This window comes from Glycine max, chromosome 1 (genome assembly GCF_000004515.6).
Source record: "Glycine max cultivar Williams 82 chromosome 1, Glycine_max_v4.0, whole genome shotgun sequence".
Classification (NCBI taxonomy): domain Eukaryota; kingdom Viridiplantae; phylum Streptophyta; class Magnoliopsida; order Fabales; family Fabaceae; genus Glycine; species Glycine max.
This window is the reverse complement of record NC_016088.4, coordinates 7,756,014-7,770,499: the sequence shown is the minus strand read 5'-3', so window position 1 is coordinate 7,770,499 and position 14,486 is coordinate 7,756,014. Positions and strand designations below refer to the sequence as shown.

The window sequence follows — 14,486 nt, the reverse complement described above, 5'->3', positions numbered from 1 at the left end:
ACTCTTATTGAACTCAATAAAGTTACCATATATAACACTTTATAATTGACCAATAATATAAAAGTTGATTTTACAATGTCAATCAATAAAAAAATCATGATATATATAATTTCTAAGATAATTACCATAAAGCATGATAATTTATATTTAAATGGATAGACCAATTTGTTTAAACTTAAAATAAATAATTTTAAGAAATGTAATTATTCAAAAAGATATGTTTTGCTTATTTTGAAAAAGATTTTTTTCAAGATAAAATTGTTTAAACAAATACATAAAACTACTTATTTTATTAGAAAAAAACAATTTTTTTTATTAAGTTTAAGCAAATGAGTCCATAATTTATTCTTACAAATTCTAGTATTTAGATATAACTTTTAAGTAATTATTATAAAAATTAATAATATTTTCATAATCGACCATCATGTTAGCTAATAATATGAAATACATTTATATAGTTAGTGAATATGAATTAAACTTTAAAAGCAAATACAAAATTGAAACCTTAGGAGTGTCACCTTCCCACATGCCTTGGTAAAACAACTTAACATATAAGATCTCTCTACCCTGAGAAAGAAGATAGAAGAGAGGACACAAGTTTACACCCACCTGAGAATGCTGAGACAAGAAGTTGGGTTCACCGTTGCCAATCTCACCAAAGTTGGGTTCATGACATAAGAGTTCATAAGTCTACACGTTAGAGTCCATAAGTCTACACGTTAGAGTTTTTTTCTTTGTTTCTTGAAATATATAGCAACTAAAAAAACGTATGACCAACAATTTTGTTCTTAATTTGTCTATTCAGTTTAGGTTTAATTAAAAAAAATACTATCTTATTGTATTGGAATCCCTGATAAAAAAACGTGTTTACCAACAATTTTGTTCTTAATTTGTCTATTCAGTTTAGGTTTAATTAAAAAAAAAATACTATCTTATTGCATTGGAATCCCTGATAAAAAACGTGTTTACATGTAATATACTAATATTGGATCATACCTCAAACAATTAAGATTAGTTATATATATAGACACGCACATGCACATGCACATGCCAGAGAAAAAACGCAAATACGTACATTAATTAATATTCCAGCTCTATTGTAGTATTGTTTAACCTGAACTTAGATTCCTTAATACCACTTGCTTATTACGCCTAATTTATTGATGCTGCCCGAGTTTAAACTTGCAATGTTTTTCAATTGATGATGCTCACTTGTCCATCATGCTTGAAATATTAGACTTTTAATTACTGGGACCATTTACATAAGAAACAGGCAATCTGACCGGTGTCAAGGAATCTAATTTCAGCCAGAAGTATGAGCTATTATATATCTCATTTAATATATTTGATTTTTATGGATTAAAAAAAAATAATGTGACCAGTGATGGAAATTATTTGTTGATGTGGGGCCTTTTACTCCCCTAACTTTTTTAATTATAAAAAGGATTAGAACAGAAATAAAATTCGGTGCATATTTTATAGTGTTTTTTTTAGGAGAAATAAAAGATATACATTAGGAAAGAAATGAGAAAGAAAATTGTGTCGTGACAATAATCATTGTTCTAAATGCATGACTCTTAAGTTAACTAGTTAAATTGAAAGCCCCAGCACGAAAGAGAATAGGATGTTGATCTTTGATCTAGAGAGTATGAGAGGGAAAGTAGAAAGAGAGAGGGCACTCATCAAGGTAGTTAGAGACATGGACACGGGAAGAGAAATAATGGCATTTCAATGTTTTTCTTCTCCAAATTCTCCAAAATGTTCACTAAGGAGGATTTGTGGAAGGTTTTTCACCGATGGTATAGAAAACAAAAAAGATAACATTACGAAGTGGAAAGAAAAAGAGGAGAAACAAACACCACTGCCAAAATAACACTTTATGATTGTCAAATTGAACGTTCTACGACAATTATCAACCATCTTTGTAAGCCGCATCGTGGAAAGTGTTAGACTTTCCATGATGCTATGATAATAGTTGTCTTAGAAACAATGTGATTTCAAATATGATTTTTATTTAAAGACGTCGTAGAAACGTAGCATTCTAAGACATAAAAACCGTTGTAGAACGCTTGCATTCTAAAACGGGTTTCACCATAAAAATTGTCTGTGAATTGTAGCATTCTATCATGGGTCTTACATGAAAACCCATTAGAATGTTTGCATTCTAAGACGATTTTCATGTAAGACGTATCATAAAATGCTATGTTTCTAAGATGGGTTTTATCCTAAAAATCGTCTTAGATGTTGCATTCCTAAGCCTGAAGCTCAATTAATTATATAACATCCAATTTATAATGATTGAATAATAAAATTGGAATAAATAATTAGTCTAAAACAACAAACCATTAATGAAAAACAATTAAAGCAATTTTCTATCGAAACACACGCATACGTGTGAATACAATGACTAATGCAACATAGAGTAAAAGTAACATATATATAATAATTGCATCCATTCGATTGACAATTTTTAACATAATCAAGCATTCAACTAATGAACCAGGTCCACATGAATCATATCTTTGACAGATATGCAATTTTTTCTTTTTTTTTATTGGAAAAGTTCAAGGGAATGCTACCTTAAGCTTCCCCTGTTTGGACTTGAATCATATTCGTTAAGTTTTTATGGAGATGTGGCCAGTTACTTCTATAGATAGAAATGGGCACAGAAAGAGATCCTTGATTTAAAAAAATGTGCAAGCAAACAACATATATTTTTCCTTGAAAATAATCCAAAATATGGTTATAATTTTGACTTCTAATGACAATTCTATGTTCAAAATTTGCATTGCTTTTCTGCTAAATCACTAAACTCTTCCAACTGTGTCCGTACTAACTAATAGTTGATATATGTTACATTTTTTCTGTTAAACCTATATTCAAATATATTTGAAATATCAATTATATTTTTTGGTTTCAAAACATAAATACTAATTGCCAGACAAAGTGTTTAACATTTAGAGAAAGTTAACAAGTCTGGTAGGAGCAATATTGTAAACATCGATATATAAATTAACAAGGTTGTGGGCTACTCAAATGTGCTAGTTTCGTAGTTTAATTATTAATATCAACAAGTGAATGTAAACAAGGATTTTAAATGGAATTGATGCAGGCAAGGAGATAACTCTGATTTCATACACAACTAGCCCAGCTGAGAAAAATGTGTGGTTTAAACATGAAAAGTTAGTCCCTTCAAGCAAGTTTAAAGTACAACATCTCAAGCATATGTAAGTGGTTGAGAATGAAATCTATATATAAGTATGACCCACTACATGGCACCTGAAAAAAATAAAACAAAGTATAGCTTCAACTTATATCTGATCTTGCTATAATCACTACATATGTGTGAGGATTAATTGAACATCAAATTGTCCTCCAAGTTCAAGGCACTAAGTTAAGATTCATATGATGGACCTAAAAGGTCCCACTCATGTGACATACACAAACAGAACATAAGCAGCAACCAATGAGTAAGAAACACACCATAATATATAGAATTTACTTGAAGACATTTTAGGAGTCAAATTAACCCATATATATCACGAATCTGCAAAGTCAACAGATATGAGAAATGAAATGAAGATGTACGAATTAACCTCAAATGTTCCATGTAATTTTGAAGATGATAGGCCCGGTCTGTGAGTCACCAAGCTCGTGTGTCTTCTTCGTGAGACTGGCCACTAATTCTTTAGGAGAAGGTGACTTGCCTTGTGATGTTGTTCCGAGTCAACCCAAAAACAAGCAGAATAATTTAAAATTAAAATGGTAACTTTTACTTACTAATAATTACAAGTATCAATTAAACTGCAGACAATGGATTGAGGAGAAACTATATAAAATTTGTGGCTAGAAAAGAAAAATATATATTCAACTATATGCAACAATTGGTAGCAATCCAATCTGTATTACCAAAAAATAACAGTATTTGAGTTTATATTAGCACAACAAATATATATAGCATGTCCAATGTTGTTGAAAATAACAGTATTTGACTTCAACTTATATTCGCTTCTGCTGGTATGGGATCCTCACGTCTTGGACTGGACCATATATGCTTCAACAATAGAAATAAAAACTATAAGTTAATATTTTGTGTGATTGACCAACTATGCACAACAACGACCCCAGTTAACAAAGTTAATCCTAAACAACAATGACCTGAAGTAATTTGAAACATCTTCCTCCCTGAAAGTGCTATCTGTTGGGAAAGTCAAGTAGATCTGCCTGGAAGCTGGGTTTACCATGCCAGAACTGTTCAAAGAAAAATCACTTCTTTCAACCCTGGACTGGATCGTCCAAATTTATGCAAATCGTCACTCATCATCAAAGCTGCTGCTGCCGCTCTGCAATTATAATCAACCATGATTTAAATTCTGCACCCCAACTATTATAAAGACAATAGTAACCAAAACACTTGATTGCAAAGGGGTACCTTTGGGTACCTTAGTTAAGGGTACTCACTGAAGACATGATAATCACAGTTTTCTGCTCATGAATCAGTACATGACAACATGTTTAAAACTGATATTGATCGTCTAACTTGAATTATAATATATAGGACAAAAGAATTGGGGGAAAAAAAGAAAAGTTACCTAGGCCTTTACCTTGTCTCTCCCCAAGGCAGCATAATGTTGTACGGTATGACCAGAACCCATCCTAACAGAGAAAATTATGGTATTACAAATTCAGTCATTAGTTAATGGTTATTAATAGTTAGTAGTAAAGAACATAACTGAAGAACCTTGCTGCCATAGATAATATTTTAGAACCAAATGAGACCTTGTCATACTTGTTCATGATTTTTGAGAATGCCATCAACAGTAAAGAAGCTGCAAATCAATTGACACCATGTTCGTTAGTTTTGTAAAGATAATCATGCTTTGTTAAATTTTAAGTTAAAAAGTGATCAACAAGAACACAACTTCCCTATGGCGTTTCACCAGTTGAAGCTTGTCATACAATTCGTCCAAGTATTTGATCATTTGTTCCTCTACCTTCCACCGCTATTTGTTGCTCAAAGACAAGTAGTCGTGATTTGAAGCCAACAACAAACTGTTAATGTTGTTACTAGAGTCTCAGGTGTGACCACATGGATCTTTACCTTGGCTCCTCGTTCTTCATTGAGATTTCTATTTTGAAAAAAACAAGGACATGTTTTGTTAATAATTTATAGTATTAATAACTTCAACATTGATGACAAACACAATTTCAAAGGTAAAAAGCTTGAACTAAAAAAAGATGAGTGCAGTTGTACTACCTAATATTTGTAGATGTAAATTGGACTATCATCAGCAGTATCGAAATCCTCATCTTCACAATCACTTGAAACAATTCCTAACGGGCTCGCACAAAAAACAAATATCCTTTCGATGCAAATACCCATTGCGAATAGAGTGCATTGTCCAAATATTTTGAAGCAGACCAAAATCAAATAAACAAATATGTATTTTATTCTCAATTTTGGGTCAATACAACTACAAACTTGTTTATAATACATGTTTAAAGAAAGACATGAAATATAAAAATATAAAAATTAGTCATCTTCATTTGACAAAGGAATAAAAATTGTTTGTCAAGTAAATTTTTTTTTGCGGGTTAGTATATATACCATGCTCCATCATTCTTCAATTCCCCGCTTACTATGTTCCACATCCAATGCATGACATAATAGCTACACTCAAATCCTCCTTTTTAAATGTGACTCTACATTGAATATGAAAAATAATTCAATCTTATAATTAAAATGTTACACAACATCAGCAGTCACAAATAACCATTAATTATATGACTAACCTTCACTTCAATCCACTAAGGTGTAGCTTGATCAATTTTACTATCAGAAGTAGTCTTTAATGTCTTGAGTCCACTGCATAGAAAGATATGGACGTATAAACGAGGACAAAATTATTTATCTATCCAACTCAAAAATGCATTAAATGACTTATAATATAAAGATTAACTTATTTATTGTAGCTTTGATATGAACATCAGACTTCTTACACAACGAACAAAACCAGACGGCAACATTGTTTGTAGGAAGCAAAACAACCAGTTGCCAATGGGCCCTGAATTAGACAATAATTAGGTATGAATTACAGAAACATTCTTTTTTGGGATATCATAAATTTTACTTACTGATTCAAATAAGCTCCTAGGTAGACCTCTCTTTGGGATTCCTTAACCCAATTTTCAATGTAATGTTGACATTCAACACATCTATCATTTGCATTGTGTATCAACTGAGGCTCGAGGAATCCATACACCGATCCATGACCCAAGCTACAACTCCAGTCATCCATAAACCTATTTTCAACATTTCAAATGAAAAGTTAAGTTGATGTATATCATAATGAATATTATTAATTATTCAATGATGTGGAATTTACTTACATGATCCATAGTTGTAGTATAGCTATGTTCAAACATTTGTCACATGATATCATTTCATTGGCATCAGAATATGTTAAGAAGAATGATGCATCTACATTTGGAATCTCAAATTTAGTCCCATTCCACAACAACTCAACATGCTTCTCGTAAATATCGTACAAGCACTTAATCAAGTCACACAAGGGATCATCTAGAATCATTCGACCTTTGGACAACTTCAGTTGCTTTCTTTGGAGTAATAAGAGAATCCTACAAGGTTAACGAAAACAAAAATTAACTCAATTTGAGTCTCTTTTTATATATATGAACAAATATGTTAATATATGTTAAACAAAGTTAAACTTACCTTATTTGATACAAGTTTTACAAGATGTGTTGGCCATGCAATGAATGTGTCGAGGGTTTGCCTGACATACTGAATTTCTGATGTCATGAACGAGACTTGAGCATCACCGTCAATAACTTTGTCAACGTTAACCCTTACGATATCATCTGCATAGCCACACTATGTATGGCAGACCCTCCCTCATATATTTTTCTCAAGGCCACCAGGTGTGTAGAATGCTCACGTTGCACAAACAACCCCATAGTTTGTATGACATGAGCTACATGTTCTTCCCTTGATGGGTTGACGGAAATTTCATCATTGCTCCCCTTTGTGCTCGCGCGTGCACCTAATACATGTAAATCTGCTTCAATCGGGGGTGAGTACTATGATCCCCTTAGAAAAACTCAATTTTTATGGCCTCCTTCAACTCTTGTTTCAATTTCTCTAGATTCTGTTTGTTTTCTTCTCCAATCTCATTCTTGACCTCTTCCTTGTGGCTTCTAATTATCTCAATCAACTGTTGTTGGGTGATAGATGTGGATGAGCTGCCGGAGCCACGTGATGCCCTCCTATAGTATTGACTTATTGTGACACCAAACCCCACTGCATGAACACGACCTCCATGATTCGATCAATCAATGGTAGTGATAAAAATGTCATCACGATCATGGGAAACAAACGTACCCTGTGTAGACTGTTCTTCTAACGAGTCCTTTATGAAACACCACATGGACATTCATGAAATGAGGTAACGACTATTAATAAAAAAACAATTAATTGAAATTATATGTAAAACACAAACTCATAATTTTATCTAATATTTCTTTTGCCGCTTGAGATGTCATTTGCCCATATCGTTTTGTACGTGCCAACTTCCACTTAACATGTCTTTCGATGGGAAATGGGGGGGGGGGGGTCATGAATCTTTGGTGTATTCTCAGTCATCATTGCCTCGTGTTGTATTTTCTTGATTTTCTCATCTAACAGCTTCTTTTCAAGCAAATCATATTCCCCATGAGACAGTAAATTGGGGCGGTCATTGTGTTTTTGAATTTTCATGTGCCTTTTTCCTGATTCCATGTCATGTAGCATATATTATTCTAATCAAAACAATCCAAATGAAATGATAATGACAAATAGTCAGTACTTAAGTGACAAACATTCATATGTAACCTGCTAGTTAGGGGTTTTGCGGGTTGCAGCAAATTTCTCCCAAGTTTGTGGATCTAGACCATATTTTATGGAAGGATCACGACTATGTTGTCCCTCATAGTTAGCATACACAAATTTCATGGTGAAGGAAGATTTAAATTGCCTCCATCTAGTGGCCACCGTTGACATGACCATTTTCTTGGCATTTTGTACTTCTGGGATATCAAACTTTGTCTGCATAACATATTGTTGTGTAACAGTTACATAATGTGAACATTTTGAAGTTGTGTTACTAGAAAAATTAATACAACACCATGTTAAGTTGAATTACCAAAATGTCATCCCATACTAGGTCCTTTAGAGATTCTGGTACATCTTTCCAATTGCTATGTACAATTGGAATCTTTTCTCTAGTTATGACCCCCAGATAGTTGTGGAACTTCTCTTTGTGGGGGCCCGATCCTCGCCCAGTTCCAGCATCAATGTTAATTGTTGGTCTAGGCTGATCCAATGTTCTTAAAGTCAATCTTCTTAGCCGTGTGGATTGTCTAGTCTTCCTAGACATAGCCTTTGAGTGACCATCTAACTGCAGAGGGGACCTTGGAGGTGTTCCCATGAACCTGTCAAAATAAATAAATAAACATTAATGATAAGGACTTACAAATACCATATACATAACATACTGCAAATGTAAACATTATAAAATTACAAAACAAATAACACAATATGGTTAACATTACTTTGATACAATGCAGTTACGTCATAATGTTCTCCCATAATCCTCCATCATAATCATTACAATTTGCATGTATATCATCAACGTCGTGTGACTCATTTATAGGAGGCATTCTATTGGAAAAAGCTGATGTCTCACATGGATACCGCTGGGTCTTCCTTGTAGAACCATTGAAAATCTTGAATGATCTTGGACGTAAAACACCTGTCAGGCTTGTTCTGCCATAATGAAAGGTTTGTCTGTGTAGCCCACCTTATTTAGGTCTACTAAAGTAAATCCCAAATGATCTTGATAGATATTGGTATTTCCATTCACCCATTTACACTTAAAAATAGGCACTCTAAATTCAATGTAATCAACCTCCCAGATTTGTTCAATGACTCCAAAGTATGACATGGACGCTCAAATCTAGTTGTTGTCTATTGCACTGCAAAAGTGATCAGAATCAACATCAACACTCACCCCATTATTTTGCATGGTACTTTTATCATCTTGTGACTTGGTGTAGAAGGAATAATTGTTGATATCATATCCTTTCCAAGTAGGTACACTGAGATTTGGCCCAACAGCTAACAATTTCAATGTTTTTGCAAGAATAGTCATCATCTAAAATTGTTTCTCTAAACCATTTAATGAAAGTTTTATTGTGCTCTTGCAATACCCTCATCATGTTCATTTTTGGGTTTGTCATAACAGGCGGAAGTCAGATGGATGAATTTGTTTCACTTTTTACACTTTTGAGGACTAAAATTTGAATTTTAATCTTTCAGAGACGAATTTTATGTTCTTCCTTTTCAAGGTGATTGAGTAACTGATTTCCAGGTTACCAAGTTTGCCAAGTTTGCTTTGTCCTTCCTTTTCGCTTTATATTTTATGTTCTCATTAAGTCTTCGTGACTTACTCATTTCTTTCTCTCTTAGATTCAAGGTGATTGAGTAACTGATTTCCTAAGATCCATTGACTTACCCAAAAATTTATTCATAATTTTGTAGCTTTTAATAAATTTCAACAAATAGTAGAGAATGTATTAATATATTACTATATGTATCACTTAGTGTTATAAAACTTGGCCTTTTGATTGACTGAGGGAAGGGCATTAAACTATAATAACATAGGGAGTCTAAGATATAATATAGGGGGATTATGGATTTATTTAAATTGATTTTGAGGATAAAACTTATTTGATCTGAAGATTAAAGTAACATGTGATTATATTTAATTTGGATTTTTTTTAAAAGAATCTAAGTCAATTCCATGTGATAAGATGTGATAATGGTGATCATGACAATAATGATTATAAAAATATGACAAAAAAGTTTTTTTTAAAATATTTTAAGAAGCGAATTTTATTTGTTTTTTTTACCACACATGGATAAAGTAGTGTGAATTGTTTCAGTTTAACTAAAAATCTCAAGTTCAAATCTTGTGAACGTAACTATAAAATATAGTTGGGGGGAGAGAATTTTGTCTTATCATAATGATCATATTCGACTTGAACAAGTGGAGAATACATGGAGTCTATAAAAAAAAGATTTTCTTCTTCCAAAGAATTAGTTTTTTTTTTTATAGAAAAACAATTTAGGAAAATACTGTTTATTTTATTATAAAAAAACTTATTCCAAAAAATTATATGCTCTTCCTCTTTTCTAGGATTTGTTGTTCAGAGTTAGTTGTTACAATTAGGGTGGAAATGAGCCGAATCAAGCCAAGATTTACTAGACTTGAGCTCGGTTTGAGTTGAATACACAAGGCTTAAGCTAAGTTCATTACGTGTCATAGGCTTTTTTTAAAGTCTTGGCTGGGCTTACATAAAAGCCTGGCTTGGCCTAGGAGCCTATCTAAAGAGTTTGCCTAAATACGTCTTTAACCAATCAATTGTTTTAAAATCTAGTGAAATACTAACTAAAAAAAGAAACTTATAAAATTTTGTATAAGTAACCTACAAATCCAAAAATAATTAATAAACAAAATTATATTGAATTCAAGTTATTAAAACACAAAGTATATCAAAAGAAAATAAAAAAAGAGAGCATAATATTAAAAAATATATGAATTAGAGATGATTTATACTAATATAGTCAAATAAAAATATTTAAATGGTATAAAAATGCCTTTACAAAACATTTTCAAAGAAAATATTAAGCTGGTTGTATTTTTTAACTTAGTCTTTTTCTTCTTGAAAATTTTTCATATACAAATGAACTCTCTAAGCATTCTACCTCACCATAAAAATGATATAAATGATAATTATTATTATTATTATTTAAGTAAGTCGAATAGAGCCGAACTTTAAATAGACCGAGCCATAGGCTCTTCACAAGAACCTCAGCCCATTTCCCTCCCTAGTTACAACATGGGCACACTCTTTACTCCATTGTCGGACGCACATCTAGGGTATTTTATTTCCTTTGTATTTGGGGATGATAATGCGAAGAAGCTCTTCTATTCATGGATTCCCTCTTCTTCGATACTTTGCTTTGTCTTCTAATCCCACGCACTTTCTTCTTCACCCATCACATTCTTCTTCAACTTTCTCCACCTACGCCTCTATAAATACAAGCAGAGCTCAATTCCTTGATTCCTTGAGAAATGTGAAATCTGTAGACGTTGCTTTGGATTTCTACCACAAAATGGTCACAATGAAGCCTTTCCCATGTGTCAAGGACTTCAACTTGTTGTTTGGCATCGTTGCGAAGATGAAACACTACACAACTGCAATTTCGCTAATCAAACACATGTCTTATATTGGTGTCAAACCGAATGTCCCCACTCACAATATCGTCATTAATTGTCTCTGCCGTTTGAACCACACCGTGTTTGGCTTCTCTGTTTTGGGGCTTATGTTCAAAATTGGTGTGGAACCTAGCATCGTGACTTTTACCACCATTGTTAATGGGCTTTGCGTAGAAGGAAATGTTGCTCAAGCAATTAGGTTTGTTGACCATTTGAAAGATATGGGCTATGAATCTGACAGATATACCCGTGGAGCAATAATTAATGGATTGTGTAAAGTTGGTCATTCATCCGCTGCACTCTCGTATCTCAAGAAGATGGAAGAACAAAATTGCAATTTGGATGTTACAGCTTACAACGCAGTTGTGGATGGTCTTTGCAAGGATGGGATGGTATTTGAGGCCTGGGATTTGTTCTCACAAATGACAGGCAAAGGTATTCAACCTGATCTTTTCACCTATAATTGCTTAATTCATGGCCTTTGTAACTTTGATAGATGGAAAGAGGCTGCACCTCTATTGGCTAACATGATGAGAAAGGGAATCATGCCAGATGTGCAAACTTTCAATGTTATAGGTGGCAGATTTTTGAAAACAGGGATGATTTCTAGGGCTAAAAGCATATTCAGTTTCATGGGGCATATGGGGATTGAACATGATGTTGTCACCTATAGTTCAATAATTGGTGTTCATTGTATGCTAAATCAAATGAAGGATGCCATGGAAGTATTTGATTTGATGATTCGCAAGGGCTGCTTACCAAACATTGTAACTTATACTTCATTAATCCATGGATGGTGTGAAATTAAAAACATGAATAAGGCCATGTATTTCTTGGGTGAAATGGTAAATAATGGACTAGATCCAAACATTGTCACATGGAACACACTTATTGGGGGGTTTTGCAAAGCAGGAAAACCAGTAGCCGCAAAAGAATTGTTTTTCGTAATGCACAAGCACGGGCAACTTCCCGATCTCCAAACTTGTGCTATTATATTGGATGGCCTATTTAAGTGTCATTTTCATTCTGAGGCAATGTCATTGTTTAGGGAGTTGGAGAAGATGAATTCAGATCTTGATATTATAATTTACAGTATTATTTTGAATGGAATGTGTAGTTCTGGAAAACTGAATGATGCACTGGAACTCTTTTCTTATCTGTCAAGTAAAGGCGTCAAAATTGATGTTGTTACTTATAACATAATGATTAATGGTCTATGTAAAGAAGGACTGTTGGATGATGCCGAAGACTTATTGATGAAAATGGAAGAGAATGGTTGTCCCCCAGATGAGTGCACTTATAATGTCTTTGTCCAAGGATTGCTGCGAAGATATGAAATTTCAAAGTCAACAAAATACCTTATGTTTATGAAAGGTAAAGGTTTTCGGGCAAATGCTACCACCACCAAATTGCTTATCAACTACTTCTCTGCTAACAAAGAAAACAGGGCATTCCAAGTGTTTTTGCAGAAATTTGTTTGAGTATTTAATATTGGTATATTAAAATACCAACATTTTCTTGAGGGCCAACTTATTAGCAGAGTCAGGCTCTGTACTTCAGGTTTGGATGAATTTTTTCTGCTATTTCTCTTTTTAATATTCCCATAATTTGTCTGCTGTGGGTATATTTTTAGTAAAATTTATACGTTACCAAAAAATATTTCTTGCACATTTAAAAAATCTTTTCTAAAAACTGATGAAGTTAATTTAACCATGCTATGTATAATTTTATTTTATTTTTAGTGAGTGCATGTGCATCAATATTACTTGGATTAAACCGTGACATCAAGATTATCAAATTGAGATTCAATCGACAATTGGCAAGTTTAGAAGTCCTCCTTCAATTTCCTTTCATTTTTCAATTTCTGTCACAGGAGTTGGTTAAAGAAATGTAAAAGAAAATAAAAAGAAAAGATATTGTGTGACTTGTATCTAAGATACAACATTGCATCTATTCATCATCTTATGTTAATTGTTAGCTAGTCGATTTGCATTTTTGTGTGATTTGAATAGTGAAATGTAAGATTCTAATTACTATTTTTTCTGGAAGCACTAAGGGCAAGATGGTTGCAGGATGATACAACTTGCATTGCAGTTGATACAATTCCACCTGATTCATCACCAATCCCCTAAAAGCAAAACAATTTGTGTGCTCTTTTGTTCGGGAAGATGTCTCATGACTCTGCTGCTAAGTTGTCAAAAAAGCTTTCAGCTATAAATATAGTTGAGGAACTATTTGAAGAAGGATCAACAATACTTTCTAAATTCTATTCTTATAATCTTTTATTGAAAAAACTTTTTTCTTTTCTTTTTACAAATTATAAAATTCTCATGACAGTGTCCTGCATATTGTTTTCCTTATCTGAACCTCCTTTTCTGTCCCCACAGGGTTCCTGTAATTAAATGTTGTCGTGAAGTTAATATACATTTTTTTTTTGTTCTGGGGGTGTGTGTGAGGATGGTCATTCAATTATTTATTCTGTGATCATAGGAACTAATTCATTTGTAATTTATACTTCAAGAGTAGTTTAGTTTAGGCTTTATTTAACTGGTGAAATAATTTAATTTGAAGATTAAACCTAGGATTTGTGTGGACTGTGGAGGCTTATTTCAGAATAATGGTGGAGTAGGAGAGACTTATTCGTAATTTCTCATAATCAAATTCTTCTATCTAAATGGTATCAAACTAACAATATTTGGATAAAGCATTTTAACGATAACCTTTTCATTTTAGAAGTTTTTCATATAATGAGCTTTTATAGCTTTTGGTTATGTCTGACTTTGATTCTCATTTTATTGACTGTGTAATTTGTCCGTATGATTTTCATTTATAATCAGCCACTGACATTAGTGAAACTCAGTGCCTCCCCTAGTGATTTTTTAATTCCCAGGATGTCCAGGATAATGTGATATATCTTCCTTACGAACAATAATAGTTATTTTCATTAAAGTATTAAAAAAACTAGTTGAGTTATTGATGCTATATGCATATGTATAGAAGTGTTTCGTTTTTAAGTATGTTGAACACACGAACACTATACCAAAGTATAAGACCAATGTGCATTATGGATCTGATGTTCTGTATAAAAGCATAAGTTTTATTTTGATACCATCAATGAAATTCTTTTTACACGGAAAATCGATCAAA

General features: G+C 32.8%; 1 protein-coding gene across 2 annotated transcripts; it reads left to right on the top strand.

Moving 5' to 3' along the window:
- Positions 1-10,943: 10,943 nt before the first annotated feature.
- Positions 10,944-13,966, top strand: LOC100812458 (putative pentatricopeptide repeat-containing protein At1g12700, mitochondrial). 2 transcript variants are annotated; one of them, XM_014773650.3, is made up of 2 exons: positions 10,944-12,899; positions 13,412-13,966. In XM_014773650.3, the coding sequence occupies exon 1, from the start codon at positions 11,027-11,029 to the stop codon at positions 12,818-12,820; it is 1,794 nt and encodes a 597-aa protein (XP_014629136.1). In that variant the 5' UTR covers positions 10,944-11,026; the 3' UTR covers positions 12,821-12,899; positions 13,412-13,966. The 2 variants fall into 2 exon arrangements, with proteins under 2 accessions (XP_014629136.1, XP_014629135.1); XM_014773649.3 differs by having other exon boundaries at positions 13,389-13,966.
- The last annotated feature ends 520 nt before the right edge of the window (positions 13,967-14,486 follow it).